At 47.2% G+C, this 27,524-nt stretch overlaps 1 protein-coding gene across 2 annotated transcripts in view; it reads right to left on the bottom strand.

The window, feature by feature from the left end:
• Window positions 1-27,524, bottom strand: part of Pcnx2 (pecanex 2) — a 145,394-nt gene that overhangs the window by 61,877 nt on the left and 55,993 nt on the right. For both annotated transcript variants that reach the window (XM_085843512.1, XM_021170316.2), the window contains exons 16-21: window positions 24,685-24,794; window positions 22,917-23,013; window positions 13,635-13,727; window positions 12,460-12,610; window positions 3,129-3,270; window positions 166-343 (exon numbers count right to left, since the gene is read on the bottom strand). In XM_085843512.1, the coding sequence (XP_085699638.1) occupies window positions 166-343; window positions 3,129-3,270; window positions 12,460-12,610; window positions 13,635-13,727; window positions 22,917-23,013; window positions 24,685-24,794 (771 nt within the window). The remainder of the gene's footprint in view (window positions 1-165; window positions 344-3,128; window positions 3,271-12,459; window positions 12,611-13,634; window positions 13,728-22,916; window positions 23,014-24,684; window positions 24,795-27,524) is intronic.

Raw genomic sequence — 27,524 nt, 5'->3', positions numbered from 1 at the left:
GTTCTTTGGTCCATCAAGCTGACCTTCAGTGGGATCCTGACTTTGGTTTGTCTGTATCTTCTTTCCTTTTTGGTGAGAAGGAATTTTTTTTTTCTAAATTTCCCCAGGAAAAGTCAGGCAACATGAGACACACCCTCTCCATCACTGAAAGTGGAAGAAACTTGCCTTGGTGAAGACAATGGACACCATGAAGAAATCCAGGAGGAAGCTCTCAGAGATGTCCTTGTAGTCAAAGTGGAAAAAGATGACCGTGAAACCCAAGTTGGCAAACTGGTGAACGGGGTTACAGAATGACGTCCTCAGCAGCTTCATGCCCGCAGTGATCATCAGAAAAATGTCCCAGCTGTGAAAAACAAGAGGCCGGGACAATGTTATGTGATGTTACATAATCACTAGGGTCCCCTGAGGTCAGACAATGCAAATGCCATGTGTAGTCCCAGAAGGCCAAAGAGGAGGTCCTGCACTGTCCACATCTGCAGACAGGGTGAAGTGTACAGGCAGCTTGCCTCTGCACTTCCCTGAAGAAGTTCTGCTTTCCCCAACCCCTGCTCTCCACTGCAGCAAACTCAGGGCTTCTTCCCCCTCCCTGGCTGCCCCTAGAGAACTCAAGGAGCCATAGGTACCAGTCTGAGTAAGATGGATGACAGCCTCCCTCACCCCTGTGGCACCAAGACTAGCACTCTCCCTGATAACCAGCTGGTTACTTCCCAGGTGCAGTTGGTGCCAGTCCTTGGAAAAAGGAGATTAGGGTCCCATGTTTGAATCATGGAAGGGAGGTGATCAGAGGTCACAGACAGTTATGGCCATCCATAAAACTAGTTCCTGATAGCCCCACAAAGATAATCCTTAGGTCAGAAGAACCCTCTACCCTTGCAGCCACACAATTCCTCCCTACCAAATGGTATCGTGTGTCTGAACTACGACTTGCTTCACCCGCCTCCCCTCATCACCCTAAGCATTCAAAGAATCTCTAACTATGTTGTGTATAAGTGCCAAGCCTTCTAAGCTCCTGGTCACACTCCTGTCCTGTGCTATGGGAAGGTTTGAGATCTGAGTCTGACTGGAAAATGAAAATACTTTTATGCACAATTACATCAGACTCTGCAGCTCTTGAGCTCTCCTGGGTTTCCTGAGTCGGGGCATAACAAGGGGGCGGGGCCTCAGAGAAAAGGGTGAACATCTGAGGGTCAGGGTAAAAGCTCCAACAGAGACTTGGTCTGAGAACTCAGACTCCTCGACCCATCTTCTTTGCCAATGAAGACATGGGATATCTGTCCTGGTTAGGTTTAACTGTCAACTGACCCAGCCTAGAGTCATCTGAGAAGAGAGAGTCTCAGTTGAGGTGTTGGCCTGTGGGCATGTCTGAAGGGGATTATCTTCATTGTTAATTGGGAAGGAGGGCCAAGCCCACCATGGACAGTGCCAGGCAGGTAGTCCAGGGCCCTATAAGGGATCTAGTTAAGCAAGGACCTGGGAGAGAGCCAGCGAGCAGTGTTCCTCCAATGGTCTCTGCTTCAAGCTCTGGAGGAAACAGTCTAAGAACAGAGTCACAGGAGGGGAATTCTGAGTGCTTGTGAGAAAACTCCGAGAAAACAAGACAAGAGTCTTGCGACCTCTGTTTCTTCAAAAAACATGGACTTTGTTCTCAGAATGTGTTTTGTGCCCCTCTCAGGTATATCGGATAGGAGTGAATTTACTCCAGCCGTTGTTACTCACATGTCTGTATGGAATAACATCTTTCTGCCATGTGGAGCCTGTCTTTGTGACTGTATTATACTTTATTCAGGTGACTCGACTTAACCTGCGGAGTATAAACTGTCTGATGTGTCCTATAAAGCTGTCTCTTGCATAAGACTTTACTCCGCCTCATCTTCAGGTTCTGCTCTGGTTTCCCACCGCCACCTGGAGTGGTAACTAAAGCTCCTGCCCCGACTTCCCTCAGCAATAGACCTGGAAGTGTGAGCATAATAAGTCCTTTCCTCTTCTAAGACGCTTGCTCTGAACGTTTTATCACAGCCACAGAAAGGAGATGAGGGCACTCTCCACCAAACACTGTGGCAGAGAGTCCTGTTCTCCTCTTCAGCCACAGAGCACCTTCAGGGCATATCTGAGGTCACTTACAAAACAGACAGTGTGCTATCCCAGCTAGGGTCTGCTCCATCTGCACCTTGTCATGACCAGAGACCATCTGAAGCAAGAGCATGCTAACAGCCAACATTATGCTCCAAGCACAGAGAAACGTGGAGGGTTTGTTGTTGTTGTTGTTGCTATGGTTTGGTTATGGGTTGTTTGTTTTTTTTGAGACAGGATTTCTCTGTATAGCCATGGATATCCTGGAACTCACTCTGCAGACCAGGCTGGCCCTGCTCAAACTCAGAAATCCTCCTTTCTCTGCCTCCCAAGTACTGGGATCAAAGGTGTGTGCCACCACTGCCCAGCTCAGAGTTTTTATAAAGCTGTTTCATCTCCACATCTTACCTCCAATGTTTCCTATGTTTGCTGTTCTAGTGACCTTCTGGCCTCCTCTAAAGCCAATCCCCTAACTTCTCTCTCTCACCGATTTTCACTTGTAGATTCAGAACTAATTTTCATCTATGAAACTAATGGCTTAGCATTACATGGCTCATGCTTTGCAAAAACACAGGCAACTTGATGGCGGGATGTCTCTGGTGCCCCACCTTTTACATGGTGAGGCACCTAGATGCAGAAAGTGATGGCTGGGGTGTCTTCCCCCTCCCCCAAAGCATGCATGGGATTTGCTAAATGAAAATGAGCTGGAGCAATTTGTGAAGCCTGAAGCACAGCTGTGAAGACCCTGGGATTTCCACTTCACGCTGAGCCCCTGTCACCTGAGGAGCGCCATCAACTGCTCTTCTGCAGGGAGATGTTCCGACCCCCTGATGTTTACCCGTGGCACCAATGTGGGCAGATCAAATTTGGTTTGCATTCCTGTCTAAGGAACACTTAGTGTCTACTCTGAATGGATTTGAGAGCAAAACCACCCAGGCTCCTCTCAGTATTCACAGGGTGTGACATTGGTTTCTGTGGGCTGTGCTCAGAGAAATCCCAATGGGTTCTGAAAACACTGTGGTCCAAATCAGTGTGAGAATAAGCCGTCATCCACTTACTGGGTGCCGAGTCTCCTGTAGTTGCTTATGGAGAAGGCATCAAGAGTGAGGGCGTTCAGGACTATGGCTGGGTACAAGAGATACTTTTCGAAACACTGGAGCCACACGTAGAGTCTCTCAAACCACATTAAGTGAGCGATATCTGAAAGAAAGACAAAACCAGCTCTGAGTAGAGGCTCTCACAGACAAGGAGCAAGTGTTCTTCCCTTGCAGCTGGCTATGGTGCTCCAGATCTGCCTTGCAGCAAGGCTGTGGGCTCCAGGTCTCCCTGCTGGCTGCATCCCTCAGCTCAGAGTCTGCCCAGTCCACAGAGGACAGCGCACGGGTCAGCACCCGTGTTTTCAAGACAGCTGACTTCCTCGGATATGATTTATGGACGGTGAAACACAGTCATAGCTCATCCTGTCACCCCCTCCCGCTTCTATTTGTTCTCACAATATTTTACTCTCTTGGTCATAGTAAATTCTCTCCAAGTAAGATGTATAAATGCCAAGCCTCTACATATATATTTTTTTTATTGGATAAAGATAATGATCTTTATCTGGGGGTGGTAAAGAATAACAAAGGAAAACAAAAGATATGCCAGTCTCCACTAAGACAGGGGAAATCAAGGAAAACCCAGTTCATAAAGGATGATGGACACAGAGGAATGAAAGTACCCTCCCCTCCTCTCTCCTCCCCTGCCCTCCCCTCCCTAGTCCTCCTCTCCCCTCCCTTTCTCTGTCTTCTCCTTCTCTGCCCTCCACTCTCTTCTTCTCCTCTCCCCTCCTCTCCCCTGCCCTCCCTTTCCTTCCTCTGCCCTCCTCTCCTCTCCTTTGCTCTCCCCTTCCTTCCTCTCCCCTCCACTTCCTCTTCCCTTCCCTTCCCTCCTCTGTCCTCCCTTCCCTCCCTTCTCTGCCCTCCCCTTCCCTCCTTTGCCCTTCCATTTCCTTTCTTCTCCTTTCCTGTTTTAATCTCTCGAAAGATCAGCTGTTTAAGTTTCTTTCTGTATAATTCCCCCCCCCCTCACATTTTTCCATCTATAAGAAATTAGCAGTGTCAGACTGAGGCCATCATATCAAAAATGATCCACTCAACCTGCTTCAGAGAACACATTGCAGAGTTCTATCAACATTCATCACCAGTTCAGAGAAACACGACAACCTTAAAGGGAGAGACATCCAAGCTGTGTCACCACAGTCGTCATAGGAAACTGAGGAGCGCCAAAGCTGGAGAGAGTCGGGAACCATCTGGCCAGGGAAGGGTGTGCGTGGCACATTTTCAAAAACTTGTCATATTTGCTTTTAGAAAATGGTATTTTCCACTGTGTGGCAACAAGAGTGCTTTGAGAGGGGGAGTGGGGAGGTGGGAGTCCTCCCAAGTAGGATGAGACTCCTGGCTGTAGGCCATGATAAGAAAAGCGGGTGCTCGAGCCCTTCAGCTACTCACTGAAGAAACAGAAAGCAAGAAAGGTCAATGAGAACGTAGCCAGATATGGCTCTGAACTTGCCACCAGAGCCTTGCCAAATATGTAAGAGTGAAATGACTTATTCAGTGAGCCCCAACCATCCAAGTTATGTGTGAATGTGTGTGTGTGTATGTGTACGAACACGCATACATGCACACATGTGCACCTATGTCTATGTAGCTCTGTCTGTCTATGTGCCTATTTACATGTCTGTATCTTTATCTGTACATGTTTGCATGTGTGTGTTTATGTGTCTGTATGTGTAGCTGTGTTTCTGTGTTATCCCTGTGTCTATGTATCTATGCATGTGTCTGTGTGTGGGGGTGAAACCACGGTCCTCATTGCTGTTCTGAGCCATGTGTTTGTGATGTTAGAGTTTCAGGGAGACTCAGGGTTAACATTTATTATGGTTTGGATGTGAAACGTCCCCACAGGCTCATGTGTTTACACACTTGGTCCCCATCTGGCGGTGCTGTTCTGGGAGGTTGCAGAACCTTTAGGAGTGTGGTAGTTAACCAGAAGTTGTCACTGTAGCTTGGGTCTTGAAGGAGATGCCCACTACTGGGCTTGACCAGAGCTCCTTTCTTAAGCAGCAGCAATATAGTGACCCTGATGGTAGCTCCTGCACCCAGAGAGTGCCCGAGCTGCTTCGGCCTCCCCACCCTCCTCACCACAGTGGACCACAATCCTCTGTTTCCTCTTTACATTGTTTTTTGCTAAGTCACAGAGGGGAGAAAAGCAACCGCCAGGAGGCCTTCCTCTGCCTGACTTTGCAAGAAGGGGCTTTATGAAGCTCACCCCCCAAAAGGCCAGGCCACATAGACAGGGCTAAGAATGGCCGATGCCTGGACCTCATGACATGCTGTCATCAGGCATGGTGACAGCTGTGAAGGAGTTCGTGTCTCACTTACGCAGGGGAAAAATTAACCTGAAGAACCAAATTCAAAATCAATAGATAGCATCTGAGACCTACAGCTGAGGTGATCCACCTACCTCACCTTAACCCGCTGGCTACCTTACATTTGCGTATGCATTTAGGGGTAACCCAAGTCTGTTGGGCCACGGCCCTTCCTCATGTTTGGCTCCAGAATAAGATCTCTTCTCTTTAAGGTGAGAGTTGGTGGTTTATTTTTTATTGTTTTGTTTGTTTGTGAAACAGGGTCTTCTTATGTGGTAGCCCTGGCTGGCCCAGATCTTACTGTGTAGATCAGGGTGACCTTGAACTCACAGAGCTCAGTCTCGCCACATCTCCAGAGCACTGGGATTAAAGGCCAGAGCCACCAAGGATCTCTGACAACTGTGTTTATGCAAAATGCTTGCTATTATTTTATAGAACCCTAGACACACACACACAGATGTGCAGTGAGGCAGGAGGGAGGGAAAGACAAGGAGGAAGAGGGATGGAGAGAAGGGAGGGGGAGAGGGGGAGGGGGAGAGGGGAGGGGGGAGGGGGAGGGGGAGGGGGAGATTGTTATGGAACAGCAGAGTCGGAGTGGGTCTGAGATCTCCCAGGGGGAGGGGGAGGGGGAGGGGGAGATTGTTATGGAACAGCAGAGTCATAGTGGGCCTGAGATCTCCCAGCTCGAAGCTGTGAGGTCAGGGTCTGTTTACTTACCTTCTGATGGAAAATTAATTTCATTTTAATTCCTGCCTGTCTCGGGATCCTGCCAACCTCAGTAATGTATTCTGATGGCGATGCTTCAAGCTCTGGACCCATGGATTGCACCGTGCATATTTATGTTGTGGGCAGACAGGGGCACGTCGAAGTTGACCGGCAATAGGGAAGGATGATTAAACAAAAGCCCGAGTCCAGAATTCTGAAGTTTTAACTTGATCCTTTCTTGTGAGGCAACCAGAGAAAGCTAATAAAAAGCTAAGCTAGCAAACGAGATGACACGATAAACGAGCGTCCTCGGTCCCCATACTGTCTCTGCAGCCATACACGGCACAGTTAAAAATAAAAGCGGTGTGATCATATTTTATAACGGCCTCTTTGGAACATCCTCAATATGCAAAGAGACCATAAAAACACATTACCGGAGAATTGTTCTTTCTCTTTCCCTCGGAATATGAGGCCCCGCGAGCAACAGAATGCAAAATAATGATGCCATTTACAAGTTTATGGTTGCTCGCTGCAGTTCAAGGCTTTAAATTTTCTTAAAGGGTTTTCAGGTTGTGTTTTTGTTAGGTGCCCTGTGAGACTACAATGGTCTTCCCAATAATTAAAAATTAATCAGGAATCCTCAGGATGCTGCCAAGCTTTGTAAACCAATCTCCTGCTCTGACCAGGATCCAGCAGAGGTTGGAAAGATTGAGGCTTTCTGCTCTGGGCTCTGAGGGAGGTCACGCCTGAGGCATCTGTGGTGGGGAAACCCTACTGGTCAGGAGTTAGCGCCTGGCATGGACTATCTGTTATCTGCAGCTCCTCCTGCTCTTTGACCTTCTGGGCTGGAACTAAGGCTGTAAAGTCCTTCCGGGTGACACACATGCCACCCTTTCTCCATTCTCTATAAATAGGCTGCGCTTCCAAAGTAGAAGATAAGATATCACAGGGCTTCTTGGCTCTTGGACCCTGCTTAGGACAATCTCAAAGTTCATGACCTTGACTTTCTCCATAACCTCATTCTGGTTCATTCTGGTTCAGGGCTTCCTGTGCCTCATCCCATGCCTGGAGGTCTCCTTTTCTCCTTTGAGGCTGACTGACCTGTTCAGTCTCAGGTCAGGTCTGTTAAATGTTTCCTCTTCAGTGGATGCTTCTGGTCCCCTCGCATCTGAATTATGACTCTACATTCCTTTCTTGACTGAGAACAGCCATAGCTGTACCACACGGCACTTTGTCCCTCCCCTGTGATGGCCGCCCAGTGATAGGGAGGACACACGGCCAGTTCGATGACTAGTTAGGCACGCGACTAAGGCGGCAACCTGGCAGATCAGAGTGGAGGTCGGGGTACACCTCCAGGGGGACCGCCTGTCCGGTGCGGTTAGAATGGAATCCTGGCTAAAACATGTTCTTTAGCCCTGTGGTGTGCTATCTTTGCTACTTTGGAAGAGCACTCTGGACTGTCTTTGGCACCTGCTGGGTACGTTGTATTTTTGATGGAGCAGGTATGACACCATGGCAAAAACATATAAAACACAGAGAAAGAATAGGAGGCAATGAGATGTTTAAGTACTCTCTCAATCTCTCTCTCTCTATCTATATCTATCTATCTATCTATCTATCTATCTATCTATCTATCTATCTAGAGCGCTGAATAAACCCTTTCCTCCCCAACTTGCTTCTTGGTCATGATGTTTGTGCAGGAATAGAAACCCTGGCTAAGACATATATACATATAAATACATACATACATATAATGTACACACATATATGTATACACACATGCATATATACATACAATTATATACATACAATTATATATATACAATTATATACCATGTATATATTATATGTACACACACACACACACAGAAGCATATGAGGTATATTCAGAGGCCAGAAAAGATATCAGATCCCCTGGAGCAGAACTTGCAGGAAGTTGTGAGCCACTGGCACAGGTCCTCAGCAAGAGCAGTGTGCACTCTTAGCTGCTGAGCGCCTCTCCAGCCCTAGGTTCACAGCTTTTGAGAAATGAAAAATATCCTTCATCCCTTGGGTGGCTCTTCATCTTAGTGTAAGGATTAGAAAATTCTTTTTTTCCCCTCTCCCTCTCCTCCAGCCAGTACTGTTTTGGGAGTACTGTGCTGGCTGGTTTTTATGTCAACTTGAAACAAGCTAAAGGACCTCAGTTAAGAGAATGCCTCCATGAGATCTGTACCCACACCTGTAGGCCATTCTCTCAATCAGTAATTGATGGGGGAAGGGCCCAACCTATGGTGGGCAGTGCTGCCCCTGGGTTCTGCCTGGTGTAAGAAAGCAGGCTGAGCAAGCCGTGAGGAGCAAGCCAGTAAGCAGCACCCTCCATGGCCTCTGCATCAGCTCCTGCCTCCAGATTCCCGCCCTGCTTGAGTTCCGGCCCTCACTGCTTTTGATAGTGAACTGTTAAGTGAAACCCAGAGTGAGATAAACCTTTTCCTCCCACAGCTGCTGTTGGCCATGGTACTTCATCACAGCGACAGAAACCCTAAGACAACAGCCACATTTTTCCTTTTCCTTCCTTCCCCTGTCCCTCCCTTCCTTCATTTTGACAGCACTTCAAATCCTTACTGAACCTAGAATTCATTTGATACAAATTTGTTCTTTTAAATTTCCTGTCCATGCCCTAGTGCTAACGGAATTATGTCCTTATTATTTGCATCTGTGTGGGAACAGTGTGGCTCCTTCAGGAGGTGGGGCCTTGTTTGAAGTAGAGGAGCACCAGCCTAGGATGGGCTTTTGGGGGGGTGCCACCAGATCCCTGGTTCCAGCTTCGCCGTCTTTGTCCCAGTCCTCCATGATGAGAATAGCTTCTGCCTCATTCTCCTGCCAGCATGAACTGGACTGTTCCGAGAATCATCCCTGCTGTGGAGGACTGAAAACCCTGGAACCATGAGCCCCTAAAACCTTTCCTCCCTAAGTCTACTTTTCCCCTGGGCCTCTCTCCTTAGGGTGCTTTCATCCTGACTACGGAGCAGTAAGCTGTCACCTCTGCTGCTCAGCACCTGTGGTACCTGACACAGGGAGATAAGGGTCTCAAACAACCAGAGAGGCCAGCTGGACCAGGGGAGTGAAGTGCCTCTTCCATAAGAGGACAGATAGGCAAATCAGATGCACCCGAGGCACAGAATGAACGCACAAGCATTATTTAGAAGAATCAACAGGCTATCCGAGAGGAAGTCGATTTTTCTAGGAAAGGAGGCATCAGAGAAGGAAGGGGCTGGGCTGACAGGAAGCTGCTGCCTCTCATTACAGTTTTTTCTATTTGACTGCCGCACTCTCAGTCACTCTGACAGACGTGAAAGATGCATGAGAGAAGGCGGCATCCCTCTGAGCCATGTCTGTCACACGCAGAAACCAGTCAGTCTGCCGAAGAGACCAGCTTCACCACAGTGCAAGGTAGAGCTCACAGAGAACGACGAGTCTGGGAGTTGTTACAGAATCGTTAATAGTACTTTTTTTTCTTTTAAAGGAAAAATTGCTATTTAAATGAGATTCTCAATCGATGTGTTTTACAATTTACATAATATAATTTACATAATATAATCCCCACTCATTTATTCTAATGCATCAAAAATTAAAGTGCACACGTTTCCCCACCAAGCAGGCTTCTCAGCATGTTCTCCCACCTGCCCTCTACTTCCCTAGGTTCTCCTCCCAACCCCCTGCACACACCAGCCTTCAGGGACCCTCCCTTCCTTCTGGGACTTTACAGCACAACGGGCAAATTGTCTGTTCATTCAACCAGCATTTACTGAATAGCACCCACGTACCAGATTCAGCACTCGGTTACGGAATCCCGTGTATTTTCTAGTTTATCTGAATATCCATCCGCGATAACTAATATTCACTGTCAACTTGAATCGCTGGGGACACAAGCCTGTGGGCATAGCTGTGAGGGGATGATGTAGATTAGGCTAACTGACGTGAGAGACCCTCTTTAATTATGGGTAACACCCTTCCACGGCCTGGGGCCTGGGCTGAAGGAAACGGAGAAAGCCGATCAACTGGCATTGATTTGTCTCTGCTTTCTGACCATGCATGCCATGAGAGCAGCTGTCTCTAGCCCCTGGGAGGTTAGACCTTCCCTGATAAGATGAAGTGCTCCTTCACACGGAGAACCCAAGCAAACCTTCCCTCCTTAAGTTTCTTTGGTTAGGTATATTTGCTGCAGAAAGAAGGAAATAACATCCACCCTCTGCCTGCAGGTGTCACTGTGGCTTCAGTTGTCAAGGGGACACTCCCTGAGGAACCCTCTTGTCAACTGGACAATCCTGAGGGACCCTCTTGTCAACTGGACAATCCTGAAGGACCCTCTTGTCAATTGGACACTCTTGAGGGACTCTCACTTGAGGAATTGTCTCCAGTAGAGTGGCCTGTGGCTATGTCTGTGGGGACATTCTCTAGATGGATGACTGTTGTGGGAGAATGGGCAGCCCATGGTGGGCTGTGCCATTCCTGGGTAGGTGTCCTATTACTCTAAGAAAGCAAGCTGAACAAGCCAGTAAGCAGCACTCCTCCAAGGCCTTTGCTTCAATTCCTGACCTGATTCCCCTCTGTGAAGGAGCGGGACCTGAAAGTCATAAGATGAAATAAACCCTTTCCTTCATGACTTACTTAGTGCCCTGGTGTTTACCACAGTAGAAGAAGGCAAAGCAGGACAGGACTCTCCTCCATAAGCCATCTATGGAATGGGCCATTATCAAGGCACCGCTCTAGTCTATCCCACTCAGGTCTGCAAAATGGCAATAGTTTGAGCTCAAACAGCACACCATGGAATCACTGAGAATGTTAAAAAGCACACCAGCCTGGGCCTGTGGCCTGACTCTCCTTCAGGGAGGAGCTGTGGAAACCGAAGCCTGGGTTGTGAGCGTTCATTTTTTTCTCCGAAGGTAAAGGTTTCAGACACACTTCTCACCCATTGCCCCTTCTCCATCTCGTACTCTCTGCAATCCAGGCAGCTTCTGGCCCCAGTCAGAGCCATCCCTTGCCTGCGACGGGCTCTCCTTGCTGTATGGTGCCACCACTGACCTTACCACCTCTTCCTTCCCTCTTCTCATTACTTTTCCTGACCTCCCCTGTCACCTTAGGCCGCTTAAGTCACTAAATCCAGAGCCTCCTGGAGTCCTTCGGTGCCTCCGCCCACCTGGTACACAACTGAATGTTCGGTAACCAACAGGTCAGAGTGAGCTGACAATGTGCACCCAGCAGCTCTAGGCAATTTCAACACCTTAGTATTTCCTGGGAATTCATTTTAAATGTCTGAAAATAGGAGCAGGTCATTCGCTCTTCCATCTGTTCACGCATGGGGCAGGAAAATGCAGGGCAAAGGTGCTTACAGAGTTGGACCCAGTTTATACTTCTAAATTTTGTTTTTATTTAGAGGCAAAGGTCATGTTGCCCAGGCCATCCTCAAACTATGTGGCTAAGGATAACCTTGAACTTCTGATCTTCCTATACCCACTTCCCAAGTGCTGGGATTCCAGCCATGTGCAACCCATGCGATTTACACAGTGCAAGGGATTGTTGTTGTTGTTGTTTATTGCATGCTTGGCAAGGATTCCACCAACCGAGCCTCATCCCCACCTTCCGGAAGAAATGTTTTGGGATTTTTTTGTTTGTTTGTTTTTTGTTGTTTGTTTGTTTGTTTGTTTTTCGAGACAGGGTTTCTCTGTGTAGCCTTGGCTGTCCTGGAACTCACTCTGTAGACCAGGCTGGCCTTGAACTCAGAAATCCGCCTGCCTCTGCCTCCCGAGAAATGTATTTTTTATATGAAGCTCTGAGGTTGCCATTTGCACCAGGCTATTTCTCCCATGGGAGTTGCTACACACGTGTAGACACAGCTGCTGTCTATACAAAGCTCGTTCATAGAAACTCAAGAATCCAGAGCCTGGTAGTTAGTGGTCAAGCATCAAGTGTTTCTCTCCTTAGTGCCCAGTCACTATAAACCAGAACTGTAACCTTCAAGCATGAGCAATGGATGCTAATTTCCCTATGGAGTCAGTAAGCAGTGACCATTCTAACAGAACTTCATAGTTAATTTGACAGACTTTCTTTCCTGTTCCACCTGAGCAGCCTGTTTTGTTCGCCTAGACTCCATCTTTGTAACATGGGCAAACACGCAGTGAACCCTGCTTCCTTTGAAGCGTGAGGCACCGTGGCACTGATCACACTCACAGAGCTGTGCCCCTGTGCCATGAGAGGCGTGCCCACTGCTTTGCTGTCCCTCCTGAGACTATGACACTGACCTCTTGCCTCCCGCTGCTGGTACTCCTTGCTCCTGAGCACAGGGTGTGAGATCCACATCCAGGGGTGGTGCTTCCGGAGCTGAGGGAGCAGATGGTGGGTGATGAGCCCCACGGTGCCCGCCAGGGCAAAGAGCACGATGCTGAGAAAAGGCTGCAGAGGACGGAGAGGTCAAAAGTCAACTCTTGAGTGAGTGATGTAGGCATCTGCCATTAGGCCTTCCCTCCCGCTTTTTTTTTTTAATTTGGCCTGTGTATTTTATGTATGTAGAGGTGTGCATACACGTGTATGCATGAGGTCAGGGGATAATCTTGGATGTCATTCCTCAAGGGCCATTCATCATCTCTGTTTTCTGAGACAGTCTCTCGCTGGCCTGGAATTCACTAAGTAATCTAGGCTGGCTGGAAGGCTGGTAAGACAGCCAGAGTACTGACTGAGCCTGCCCCCACCCTCTTCCCTCTCATAGGAGGACCTATGTGCTGAGAACTGCTAAGAACAGGGTCGGGAAGTGACCCCTGGAAGAGACTGTGAGAATTCTGCCCCCTGTATCACACCCTAAGACTTTTTTTTTCCAGAGGTAGAGAACAGCACACTCACACTCAGTTGATAAAACAGTCCAGGGACGATGTGGCCATGAATGTCCCATGTTTGTGACAAGGCAACAATATTCTGTAAGAGCTGTAAGGCAGAGTCCTTGGAGATTATATATATATATATATATATATATATATATATACATATATATATACATATATATACACACACACACATACACATATATATGTATATATGTGTGTGTGTGTGTATATATATATATATATGTGTGTGTGTGTGTGTGTGTGTATCTCCAAATGGTCTTTGTGTCACTGTGGCTCAGCCCAGATACAGTGACCTCTCTCTCTACTGATGGAGGTCTGGTGTCTGTTCCCAGCCTGTCACAATGACAACTGTCCGCGATTACAAATTGTCCTATCACTCTTAGAGAAAAAAAAACCGACTCCCCGAGGGACAGGAGATGACACACAAAGAGGTTACCCGAGTCTCCTCGTGGACATAGTTCTTTGTGTGTGTGTTCTTTGACCCTCTCCCTTGGCTCCTCTGCCCTCTGTACCCTCATTCCATGCCTAGCCCCCATCAAGAGAACAGCAAGGGAGAGCAGAGCTTTGGGGCCACCTACCCGTAAGGACAGGAAGACAGTACTGGCACTGACTGCAAAGGAGAGCACAGCAGCGGCTGAGCAGATGACCAGGTCTGATCTCAGGACATCCTTCTAGAAAGAGAAGATTGGCTGTGAGGTCAGCTCTGCGTGGCTTCCTCAGAGGCGCTTGCCAGGTGAGTCAGCGGCAGGATGCTAACACTCCACACTGCTCTTCTGTATGTCAGACCCATGTGCCCCGGAACACCCCAATGGCACCATCCACTAGCTTAGTCACTGGATCCCACTGGGGATGTCTAAGGGAGAGGGAGGCAGGTATGGTGCTAGTAGATTAACATATATGCTCTACCATGGAGAGAACAAACATGTCTACACATAAGAGGCCTAAGGTTCCTTCCCACAAACTCAGATGGGATACAGAGTCCCCACAGACCTCCCAAAGCCCCCCAACTCACAGAGTCTCACAAAGCAGGGCTGATGCTAATAGTCTCTTTGAGGTCCCGGGTGGCCTTGGAGGTCAACATACAAACTGGAGATACCAGACAGAAGCCTTGCACACATTATATTTTGGACCACGCTGTACACTTCCATGCAACCATCAGATCCATAAACAAACAGACAAACAAAACCAAACAGCCAACTACGGCTTCCCAGCTACTTCAGTCAGTATACAGTTTGGGACTGTAGGTGTCACCCGCCTGGCTTTCTTTCATTGATTTTAAAATGGAAATAATGTGTTGTCTCTTCCCTGTCATGCTGCTAGCAGGATGCCTGTGTTAACATGTAAAGCTGGACAGACAGTGGAAACAATAAAGAGAATACAAACACCAACCCTGTGTGGTGGGTGTGACCATGGGTGTGGAAAAGTGGGTGGTTCAGGAAGACCATGTTCCCCACACCTTCTCCTGTCACACACCCAATGTACCTGTTCTGAACTTTCTCTTGTAAGTCAGAGTACTGCGAGCATGGGAGGAATTAAAGGGATAATGCACTACCCAATTCTTTCACTATGATCAAAGTGAAAGCAGCCTAGATTAGGGCAACTTGCCCTCACACCACTGAGGGAAGTTAAGACGGAACTGAAGCAATGCTGTTAAGCAGAAACCTTGGAGAAACATTGTTGCTAGCTCCCTTACATGCTTATGCTTAGCTAGCTTTCTTGTACAGTCCCAGCCCACCTGCCTAGGGAATGTTGCTGCCCACAGTGGGCCAAGCCTTCCTATGCTGATTAACAAGGCAATCCCCAAAAATGGCCTCATAGGCCAATCTGATCTAGGTAAGACCTCAATCTACACTCCCTTTCTCCCTTCTCCCTTCTGGGCTATGCCAGGCTGACAGTTAAAGCTAGCTAGGAAAAAAACAATGATTTGAGATCTGACTTATCTTAGCGTTGTCTCTAGCAAGTGAAATCGGATTTGGAAGCCTAGAGGAATCTGTCTAGGCCCTGTTCTCATTCCTCACACTTGCAAAGCACCAGCCCTCCCAGAGGGCAAGTCTGCCATTATAGCATTTTCTGGCTGTAAAGATGGTTGACTTATTCCTGCTTTTCTCTGGCATGAGTTTACGCCATTCAAAATCACTAAATAGTTGTCCACAGGGAAGACTAATGCTTTAACCAAGTAATGTGATTTAAAACTGTGTCATATTTAATCGACCAATTTTCCTGTTTGAAGGGTAAACAGGTAAACAGGCTATCAGCTGGAGTGTGGGGCAGATAATTCTGGAGAGCTGGCATTCTCCTACTCTTGGAGGGCAAACGTGAGTGAAAATTACTTCAATTCCGTTAACAAGCTGGATAGCATGTTAGAGCAATACTTTTAACTAACCGATTACTTAATTAGAGGCAGGCTCTCCTATTCCAGGCTGGATTTGAACTTGCGTCGTGGTTGAGGATGATTTTGAACCCCTCTTTGCCTTACACATTCTGAGATCACAGACATACACACCACCATACCTGGTTTACATAGCACCAGGGATGGACTCGGGGCTTTGTGTGTGCTAGGCAGGTACTCTACCCACTGAGCCTCAGCCCAGCCTGGCGCCGCGCATGGTTCTCCAGATGTGAGTGCGCCTTCTACAAAACACAAATCACCCCACGGACTTTCTCAGCTTGCAAACTGCTCTCTCCACCCATTTCCTTTCCGTGTTCCAAGTTTTACACAGCACTGCTGAGGTATAATTGATGTATTTAAAATGCAAAGCCTGATGGGATTTTAAGATTTATTTATTTTTATACCTGGTGCCTGTGCAGGCCAGAAGACAACCAAGGTCCTCTGGACCTGGAGTTATGGACAGCTGTAAGCAGCCACGTGGGAGCTGGGGAATTTAACTTAGCTTCTCTGCTAGAGCAGCCACTGCTCTTAACCATTAATCTACCTCTCCAGTTGCAGGATGATGAGTTTTGACACACACCTACCTCTGGAAGACTGTCACCACTGATTGATAATTTAATGATTAAAATGTAAATGCATATTTATTGGTTCTGGGGTTTCCTTTCCGGTTTTGCCTACTCTATCCCTCTCTTCACACTGATCTGCTCCGTGTTTATACTCTGACCTGATTTTCATAATGCTATATACATAAAATCACATAGTAGGTGCTTTTATATAAACATTAAAAATCACATAGTAGGCTCTTTTACTTTTCAGTCTGGCTTCTTTTGGTTCAGTCTTAGTCACTTCTGTTGCTGTGAAGAGACACCATGGCCCAGACAACTTTTATAAAGAGGATGTTGGCTAGCAGTTTTAAAGAGCTAGTCCATGGAACTCGTGTTGGGAAGCAGACAGGCATGGTGCTGGAGCAGTAGCTAAGGGATTTATATCCTAATACACAGGCAGCAGACAGCAAGAAGTATGGCCTTTTAAAATCTCAGTGCCTACCTGAAGTGATACACACCCTCCAGCGATGCCATACCTCCTAATCTTTTCCAAACAGCTCATCAACTGGGGACCAAGTCTTCAAATATATAAAGCTATGGAGCCATTTTTATTTATGTTTTAAGAATTACTTCTTTATTTTATATTTATGAGTATACTGCAGCTGTCTTCAGACACACCAGAAGAGGGCATCGGATACAGATGGTTGTGAGCCACTGTGTGGTTGCTGGGAATTGACCTCAGGACCTCTGGAAGAGCAGTCAGTGCTCTTAACCACTGAGCCATCTCTCCAGCCCCGGGGCCATTTTTATTAAGCCACCACACACAGTATAATTCTTCTGGTATTTGTTCCAGGTTATTGTCTACCAGACTTATTCCTCTTTGTTGCTGAACGGGATTCTTTTGCATGGTATGCCACAGTGTGTTTATTCACACGGTGAACATGCATTGGAATGTGCTCCCAGTTGTGACTGTTCTATATAAAACTGCTGTGAATACTCATGATGTATCTCTAGACACGTGTGTTCTCTTTTCTTGTGTAAATATCTGGGTTATAAGGAACATTGGGGCTTAGCTTTTTAAAGAAAATTCTAAACTGCTTTCTAAAATTATGATAACCCTGCTGCATTCTGGGTGTGTGTCTCTGAAGGATGGTTTAGTTTGTTTGTTTGATATATATATTTGGTTTTGGTTTTTGTTTTTTTTTTTTTGAGACAGGATGGTTTAGTTTTAACTATAGGACTGGCTGTGCAGTCAAGAGCTCTTCTCTGCAAATAATTACCCTCCCTATTCTGTGTCTTGTTTTTCTTATACCCCTCCTTTCTAATTTAAAACAGTAAACCAAAAGCCACAATTTCCTAATTTATGAAGCAGTGATGAATTCTAGTGTGTGTGTATGTGTATGCATGTATATATGTATGTGTGTATGTGTGTGTATGTATGTGTGTGTTTGTGTATATGCATATATATGTATGTGTGTATGTGTATATGTATGTGTGTATGTGTGTATATATGTGTATGTGTGTGTATATGTGTGTGTATGTGTATGTGGTGTTTGAAACTCTCCTTTCCTAAGCAGTGACATCACAAAGCCTGGTAGAAAAGGTGAGTCAGGGGCCTTCAGGTTCCTTTCTCCCATCTCTGAGTTTACAATTCACTGGGGTTGACTTTTAAGTACGGTGGGACACAGTGGTCCATTTTATTTTGTTATTGTAAATGCTCAAGTTTTAAGATTTATTTCTAAATTTTTATTTATGTGCATCTCTGTGAACGTGCTGCTTACACGCAGGTTCCCACAGAGGCCAGAAGAGGGCGCTGGGTCCTCTGGAGCTGAAGTTACAATCAGGCTGGAGTCACCAGATGTGGCCCAGGGAACCAGGCTTAGGCTCCTCTGGAAGAACAGCAACTGCTCTTTACAGCTGAGGTGCCTCTCCTTTGCCAAGGTCACCCCATAAAGCTGTGACACAGCTCACAAACACTGCCTTCACAAACATTCTGCAGATTCACACGAATCAGGATTTCTATTGCAGCTAAGATCAACAGGGTGGGTGTTCCTGTCACTTTGGGGCAGCCAGGACAAGTACGCTGACCTCTTTGCCTTCATTCTCACCCCAACAGGGTGGACCTTAGTGTCCTGGCTCACGGCGGGTGGCCTTTCACTGGACACCTTACCTCATTGCCCCAGAACTGTTTCCACTGTCTAAGAGATGAAGACCTAGGCTAAATTCCCCCACACGCCCTTGAACAAAGAGTTGCCGACTCTGTTTACTCCAACCCCTTAGCTGTCCACATTCATCCTTAGTCATCTATTGTTTATAACAGTGGCGGCTCATTTGATTCAGACTGTTTTGCTTTTAATTGGCAAGTCAGTTTGGATAGCTTATCTGCCCCAGTGCAGGGTGGACTTCCTCCTCTTTGCCAACCCACTCTCCTGTTTTCCCGAAACTCTCTAATCCCTTTATGACACAGCCTGGTGTCTGTTGAAGGATTAGCACATAAAACTCCTTCTCCCTCCCACTGCTGGGTGCCGCACACTGGATAATCGACTCTTGATTGTGACACTCAATTTTCACACGGTGTATTCTCATGACCGATGAGTCCTTCCTGCCTTCCTTAGAGCTGATAATCTCACCCTGATCTTGGAAGGTCTTTCTTCCTTTCTTTCTTTCTTTCTTTCTTTCTTTCTTTCTTTCTTTCTTTTCTTTCTTTCTTCTTGAGTTAGAGATTGTGAAGCAACACTGTCATGCCCCAGATTTACATTTGTTTATTCTGCATAGCTCAACAATCTGGGCACAAAGGTTTTCTTCCTTCCTTCCTTCCTTCCTTCCTTCCTTCCTTCCTTCCTTTCTTTCTTTCTTTTTTCTTTCTTTCTTTCTTTCTTTCTTTCTTTCTTTCTTTCTTTCTTTCTTTCTTTCTTTCTCTTTTCTCATGATTCAGCCTTTTTTTATATAGAGTCTTAAACCTCAAAGCAATAATCTCACTTTTCTTGTCTCTCTCTTTCAAGTCTTCCTTAAACTACGAGCTGCTGTTTTTCTAAATAGACCTTGAGATCATTTACCGAAGCTGTGAATTTGATTCCGTTGGGAATGTTTTAAACTGCATCAAGCATAAAAAAATATTGTGAAATGTTCGGCAGTTTGTAAACCTCCGTCTTCCCTCCCACAACTACCCACCCCTTGTAAAGGGGGCTTCATTTACATCCATCTTGACAGGCCTCCTCCTTTCACCTCCCTGTCACATCTGTGCACCTTCAGCCCATGGTCACATCCTTTTTTCCCACTGTTGTGAGCTGGGCTGGGCTCTAGCTTTGCATATGTGTTTATATGTATATGTGTCTGTATGTTTATATGTGTGTCTCTGTGCATGTGCATGTGTGTGTGTGTGTGTGTGTGTAGGCAGAAGCTAGATGTCAGCCTCAGGAATCATTCCTCCTCAGCCACCCATTCTGGGTTTTTGGGGGTTTTTTTTGGACACATCGTCATTTACTGACTTGGAAATTACCAAGTAAGTTACCCTGGCTGTCTAGCAAGCCCCAGGGACCAGCCTATCTCCATCTCCCCAGAGTGTGCATGGGGCTGCAATTACAAGTACACACATCTCACATCCAGTTTCTACATGTGGGTTCTAGGGATCAAACTCAGACTTGCACCTCACTAACTGAGCCACCTCCCCAGCTGTACTGAGGCATTTTTTGGCAGGACTTCACGCCTCTCCCATGAAAGAAGCATAAGGAGCTATTGCAACACGGCACAGCCTAAAGACAGCCAGAGAGGGAATCTGAAAAATCTAGATACTGTAGCGAACAGTTTGGAAGTTGTCTGAATTTTATTCACAGTGATGAGAGGTTTTTGAAAAACGACGCGTTGGTCCATACTAACTGAATACAACGTAAGTAACTGTAAACTTGACCATTGAGAATGAACATGGAGAGGGCCGTGTGCACAAGGCACGGGGACGGAGGACATCACAAATCTTAAGGACCAAGTCTAATCTCCATTACTTACAGGGTAAGTTTTGAGGGTGAGGTCTGTGTGCACGACCCATCCCATCTTGCTCCTACAGAAACCCACCAGCCCACTGGCCTCTCCTTTCTCCAGCAGCGCATCTCAATGGACAGTCTTGGAAAAGGTAGGATGTTCTGGTTAAAATGTCTATGCCCAGGACCCAGAGCTGGCCAAATGAGTCAAGCAAAAACCACTATCTAATGAAGGTCCTGGAGATTCTCATACAAACCAAAGTTTGAAGAGAGGCAGACAAAGCAAAAAGGAACAGAGGGACAGGGAGAGACACAATCAGAGACAGAAGGCAGGTTTTTTGTTTCCATTTTTTTTTTAACTTGGAGCAAAAGTTGGTTGGGTAAACTAGCCTATGAGAGCAGATCTCATAATCCCATGGAAATATTATGGTTAGACAGGGACTCCTCAGAGAGATAAGCACAGACAACCCACTATATCACCTAACACGTCATGATTTTCCAATGGACAAAGCTTATATGAGAGCATGAAAGGGGGTGGGGGGTGGGGCCGTGAGAATTCAGTGGGAAGAGGTGTCTTCAGGTAAACCTGATGACCCGGACTCAGTCCCTCGAATCCATGTAAAGGTGGCTATAGCCGACTCCACCGAGTTGGCCTCTGACCTCCATGGGCACACTGTGGCCTACCTGCCCACTCTCCTCTGCCAGATAATAAATGTATACACGATTTTCTTAAAAGACCACGAAGAGCAAAGAAAGCGACAGGTAACTCGTATCATCTGACTAAACTAATTCCTATCCTCTGACCACACTAAAGCCATGCTCTCAGGGTCTGTCGGGCAAGTTTATCATCATATATATCGCCCTGTGCTTGCTAGGTCGATTTTTACTAGAATAAATGAAATAGTGGTGACAGATCTCCATTAGCCATGACATCCAGGAGGAATTAGGAGAGTTATATTCGCTCAGAAATCTATGGTGGTTGGGGAATAAGTCTTGTCTGAGGCCCCTTGTCCAACATTCGCAGGTAAGCTACACACGCTGCTTGAAAGGCCAATGTCCTCCTTCAGTTTGAGTGCTCAGCTTCACACTCCAGCAGTGTCTTCTCTGTCTTTCAGCTCCTGGGCTACCCTCCTGGCCTCACACTGAGATGTCCTTACCCCACCCACCGCCGCCGCTGCACACTCAAGCATCCTCAGACACCGCCCCAATTTCCTTTTTGTCACTGTGTTCAACACTTGAACCAAAGCAACTTTGAGATGGGGATGGGGGCAGGGGTGATGGTGGGGGTGGGGGTATCTGCTTACACTTCCAGCTCACTGTCTATCCTTGAGGGAAGTCAAAGCAGAGACTCAAAGCAGAAGCCATCAAGGAACACTATGTATTGGCTCATGTAGGGAATGGGGGAAGCTCAGAGCAGATAAACAGTTGAGAGAATGTGTATTTTGACATGTGCACAGCCATGTCAATGACCCCAAGGCCAACTGACCCATAGAAAATTATAAAAGCCATTACCCATTTGGGTCCAGGATCAAGAGGAACGGCCAACGCTTTCCTCAGAAGCCTCGAGTATCAGTGTTTAGGAATGATTGATCAGTGTGTGAAGATATTAGCAACTGTGGCTTCCTGTATCCGGAGGCTTACAGACTGAGACTTCTCCCCTGCTGAGACTAGCTCCCTAGCCTGACATGCTGTACAAAACTACACAGTGAGCTTCCCGGTTGCAGTAGTGGCATTACAGAGCCACCTGATGCCAGCTTCGTTGTATGTATGCCTGTGTCTCCTTTCTTCAGTCCCTTCATGTCACTACCTATGGGACCTAAGCTGAGCAGGTCTCGGTAGGCTCATGCTTAGCTAGCTAGCTTCTATAGACCAGGCCTACTTGTCCGGTGAAAGGTGCTGCACACTGTAGGCTGGACCCTTCTGCATCAATTATCAAACAAATGAGCCCTCAAAAAGCTAAAAGTCAAACCGTGTTAGCTTTAGCACATAGGCCTGAACCTGAAATCCTGTGGGCTGCAACTCCCTGACACTCTCTTGAAATGGTACACAACAATTACATCACCTAAATTCAACAGGATGTACTGAACACTTGCTGTGTGTCCCGGCCCCTCTCTGTGGAGGCAAGGATAAATAAGACACAGTCCTGGCTGCAAGTAATTAGCATCAAGGGACCACTGAGTGCATCTGCTTTTTGCTTTTGTCTGTCCTTCATAAAACAGACAGAAGAGCATGAACCGTGGCTTCCACCCTCAGAATAGCAGCATCAATAGGCTGACATAGCCAGCAGCTAGCATTTTACAGAATGTTAATGGTAGTCAATACTGAAGAGGCCACACCTGCTTTAAGTACACCTGCAAGTCCTCAGAGCCATTTTCCTGATGCACAGGAAACAGAAAGGCTACTCTCTTCCTTCTTTTGTATCCTCTGTCCATTCTGGCCAAGATAGTTGCTCTTCTCTGCAACTACTGACGCTACAAAGTTCAAAGCCCAGGGACATGTAGCAAGGGGACTGTGCTGATACCAAGCTTGAATCCAAGCACCCAGGAAAGTGTGCTCTGAGCTCAGTGTGCCTGAGCTAGCAGAAGAACTGTGCAGTAGATGTCAGGAAAGTCGTCCTACTGTGTGTTTCTGAAATGAGACTTTATTTAGACAGACCTTATCTACTGTTTGGTACCAGGGATGGACAGAATTGGTGAATGTACCTCCTGATGAAACCCAAGCAGACTGCCACCACTGACCAGCTGGTCTGCAGGACAGCATCTATCTTGGAAATAATCTACAGACTGGGCCAGGACAGACAGCTCAGGTGTCCTGGGAGGTAAGTCTGGATTGGACTCAGGGACCTCCTCCTGCCTTTCCAGACCCAGCTAGCTCACTGTATCCTGGCAACTTCATCCCTGCAGACAAGCAAGGTCCCCTATGACAGGAGGTCATTCCGTGCTGAGGTCTTACCACTGACTCCTTCATCCTCTGAGGGAGAGGGTCTGTAGCCGACTCTTCCAGGTTCTGATGTAAACATTTAGGAAGCAATTTACACTGAATGAAGGACCTAAGATGGAAAAAAAATACAGGTTGTTGTTCATAGACTACGTGTCTCGGGCCATGTGATCCTTAGGTCTCACAACCACAAGGAGCAAAACCAAGCCCACTGCAAAACAAGGACACCCTCGGGAGATCATGAGGATGTTTTTTTTTTTTGGTTTTTCGAGACAGGGTTTCTCTGTGTAGCCCTGGCTGTCCTGGCACTCACTTTGTAGACCAGGCTGGCCTCGAACTCAGAAATCCGCCTGCCTCTGCCTCCCGAGTGCTGGGATTAAAGGCGTGCACCACCACGCCCGGCTGAGGATGTTTTAATTTTAAATTCATGTGCTTGTGATTACGTGTGTGTGTGTGTGTGTGTGTGTGTGTGTGTGTGCGGGGGTGGGCACACACATGGGACTCTGAGGGAAACCCAGTCTTCCTTTCAACCCTTATGTGAGTTCTGTGAATCACACTCAGGCTGCCCGAGTCAATTCCCAGCCGAGCACTCTCACTGACCCATGTTTCAGTTCTTAAATTTTATCCTGACAAAAGTGGCCAGGCACCCTAAGGGTCTCGGAACTGTGTCAGAATCAGGGGATCCCCTGTTTCCTCCAACCCGCTGAGCTACAGCCTCACCAATATTGCCAGCAGAAGGCAGCCATCCAGGCACACGCATGACACTAAAATCATGCTCAGCTTTCTCTCTGTTTCCCTATTTGTCTATGCTCTCACCCTAAGGTGTCCAATTGCCTAATACGTCGGTATCTGTAACTCCCACAGAATTATCTTAAGTTAAAAGGTTATATAAATTCAGTCAGATTTCAGGACATGCTGTTATCAATATCTGACACTCACTTTGACATTGTTCGGAGGATCTCCAGCCCCCATACACAGATCTATACTTCAGAGATTACAATCATTTAAGGACTTGACACAAACATCACCGTAAGGTTCAGGACACACTCAGGAGACCGTAAGGAGGTTTTAATTTTGAATTCATTCAGTTGTTATTACTTATATGTGCATGGGGGTGGGCATACATATGAGACTCTGGCTGCACAAGAAGAAATAAAGGAAAACAAAGCCCCCTTTCAAGGCTGTGGATCTGCTCTCCACAGGGTGACCTCTAGAGTAAGACAACAGTGGGAACTCCGTGCATCCTGCGAGGCCACTGTGACAATGGCTTTTCCTACAGTACAGCAAAAGAAGTCCACCCAGGGCTGCGGCACCCGGCTACCTGGGACCTTCATTGCAAATACAGAACTCAAAGGCAGAATCTGGCTGGAAGTTTGCCCTCGAGTCTCAGTCTGCCCTGCATTTCTCTACTCCTGTATGCAGCCAGCTTGCTTAAAGTAAGCATCAAAGGGCAGATAGCACCATACGGCCAGGTCCACTTCAGTGAGCAGCAGGAAGTGCACCCATAGCGTGGGAGAGAAAGAACCATGGGACTGGAGACCTCCAGAACTCAGGTAAAAATCCTGAGTGTGGTATCGTGTGATAATTTTAATTCCAGTGCCAGAGAGGTGGAGCCCTGAATCTCGCTGGTCAGCAAGCTCCAGGCCAGTCTGAGACTCGTGTCTCAAAGGAAAATGGTGAACCACACCAGAGAGATGACATCCAAGGTTGACCTCTGACCTCAATACTCACAGACATATGGACATGCGTTTAAACACACAGGGAATACAGGACAGCTACTCACAGGAGCACGGAAGGATCACTGCTCTGCCGGCTCAGATGGAAGGACAGGGCGACCAGGAGGCCGCAGAAGGCTGAGAACAGTGCTGGGATGTGCTGTGTGCTCCATGGTTCCTGCAGAGAGACAGCAGGTGGCTTGAGAAGTGTGGTGACTTGCCTCCATCACCGAGTGGCCTTCTCATGAAGGCCACTAAAGAGCGTCTCTGCACTTAGAGCCTTCGGTTACAAACCACAAAAGGTGAGCACTGAGCAAGGGCCACAGTACTCCACCTGTATGTGCAGCACTGGGGAATTACGACAGCCCCGATGCCATTAGTCATTGTCATAGTTGACCTTGTGGTTTGGATTTGGTTTTTGAAACAGGGTCTCCTGAGGTACAGGCTGGCCTTGAACTCATGGTGAGATGGACTTCTGATGCTCCCACTTCTGTCTCTGACTGTTGAGATTCCAGGCAAGCACCACCACACTCGATAGTGTGAAGTGTGAGGTTGGAACCTTGGGGCTTTGTGCCCACGAGGCATGCACTCTAGGAACCGACACTGTTACTTTCCTACGAGCCACTGACGCTATACTCAGAGAAGTTATGATTGCCTGAAAGGATTCAGGAGACCCTCACCAAGGGGGAACCTGGCAGAGCCCCTTTATAGGAAAGAGTGAGGAGGGTCATTAGACCCTCGCCTGAGATCAGCCACGCCTTCCTATACTATCCTCCCAGATATATGGAATTCTATCCCAGCTGTGTGTGATCTCAGAAGATGCTGTGTGAATACAGGACACAGAAGGATGATTGCAGCCTCGATCAAGAAACCATCATCTGTGCCAGGGTGGGAATCCGCTATAATGTGGCCGTATGGTGCTCCCCCGTTCTCCTGTAAGGAACCTGAATAAACTCTTTGGTTCACACAAACTAGGCTTGGGCAGACTTGCTCCTTTCATCCGTGGTTGGTCTTATCGGCAGTGAACAGACATTTGCCGGCATCTCCCCAGGAAAAGTTAGTACAACACTAAGCAACAGGGATTTCTTCAGCCCTGTAATCCCACAACGCTGCCTGCAGCGTGTGTCTTGTTTATACTATGTTTCTAGATCTCACTAAGAGGCCGTGTCTGACCGTGATCTCAGATAAATGACATATAGCCATGTATCCATATATATAGCTATTTGACTAGGGTCTACCCTCCGCCAGGCTCATCCAAGGCAGGCATCCGGTCTCACTCCAGCTATTCCCGATACCTTGCTCAAGGCCCTGCCATAAAACCACTTTATAAGCATGAATAGGAACGTTGCAGTGAGTCCGAGGAACTGGTCCCCACCCCTCACATACACCTTAGAATTCAGACCAGAGGACAGAGGTGTGTTGCAGGATTTTCCCTGTCCAATCACATTAGGGCAGCAAAAAGCCTGTGATTGGACACAGAAAAAGGAGGCGGAGCTAAGAGTGCATCTCAGGGGAGGAGAAAGGAGAATGGAGGTGGATGTGAACCAGCGTGGCTTAAACCAGACACAGTTATTATATCATAAAGTTAGAATAATTGGGATAAAGCTTTTATCATTATCAATTGGCTCTGAAATTATTGTATTGGCATCTTTTAAATTGTGATTTTATTGATACATAAACCTGACCGGGTAACTATAAGCTTTAAGAGTTTTCATTCTACCGGGTAATTGGGTGTTGTGATGGCTGAGCATGGAGTGCGTGGGGTGTTGTTCGGGAAAGGGTGGCTGCTGGAGAGTTGGTGGGCAGAGAGACCGCTGAGTGAGATCAGCTGGCAGAAAGAAGCCCTGTGGTCCACCAGTTGCCAACACGAGTGAAGGAACATGCTGGAGGAACGGTGTCGCTGGTTAGTTTCAACTATCAACCCGGCGGAACCTAGAATCCCCCAGGCAGAGTCTTACTAGTGAACGATCTACGATACCCTGAACATGTCTGTAGGGAATTATCTTGCTTGTTAATTGGTCTAGAAATTAGCCCACCTCAGGTAGCACCATTCCCTAAGCTGGTTGGACCACGTGAGAGTGAGGAAAGCAGCTGAGTAACATGCAGAGACCTGGATGTTTATTGTTTCTGCTCCCAACTATGGCTGTGACACTTTAAGTCCCCACCTTGACTTCCCCACCATAATGGACCATACCCTGACTTGTCAGCCAGATAAGCCTTTTATTCCCTAAGCAGCTTTTTGTCAGTGTATTTTGTCATAGCAACAGAAGTGACAGTAGGACAGCCTGATTTAGGTATATATGAATAGAGATGGCTGCCCTTTAGTGGTACAGATGGTGGTTGGAAGCCTGGACTCTGATTTTGTCTGTTAAAGAACAACACCCAAACAAACAAACAAACCAACAAGCAAACTAAACCCTCCTCTGCGGGCCTGTTACTCCCAGGAACGGCCAAGTGAGAAACCTGGGTGAACTTATAAGATGTCTCACTGTGGGTTTGTTAGAATCATATCCGAAGAACTGTGGCTAAAACATCAGTCGGTAGCTTATACAAAACACGCAGTAGACGCTGGGTATTACCAGGTGCATCCACACTATGGGAATCACACCCTTGAGAAAGTCAGCTTGGCAGAGGGGATGGTGTCAGAGTTCTCTTGGGGGCAAGCAGGAACGGGGGCAGGGCTGGTGAGAATGCCATCAGATGGGACCTTGCTAGGAGGGGCTGCTGTTTCCCTAAGCCTCATCGTCTGCACAGAGAGGCTGGTGAAGACTCACCTCTGACCTCAAGGTTATGTTTACATAAGGCCACACAAATGTGGCATTTTTCCAGAAATGCTTATCTATGGGATTATGTCACTGTCTGCTCTGAGTTCCCAGATACTAGGTGCCAGCCGCCATTAGCTGACTCA

This window comes from Mus caroli, unplaced genomic scaffold (assembly GCF_978045245.1).
Source record: "Mus caroli unplaced genomic scaffold, Mus_caroli_1 scaffold_10, whole genome shotgun sequence".
Classification (NCBI taxonomy): domain Eukaryota; kingdom Metazoa; phylum Chordata; class Mammalia; order Rodentia; family Muridae; genus Mus; species Mus caroli.
This window is presented reverse-complemented; position numbering and strand designations above follow the sequence as displayed.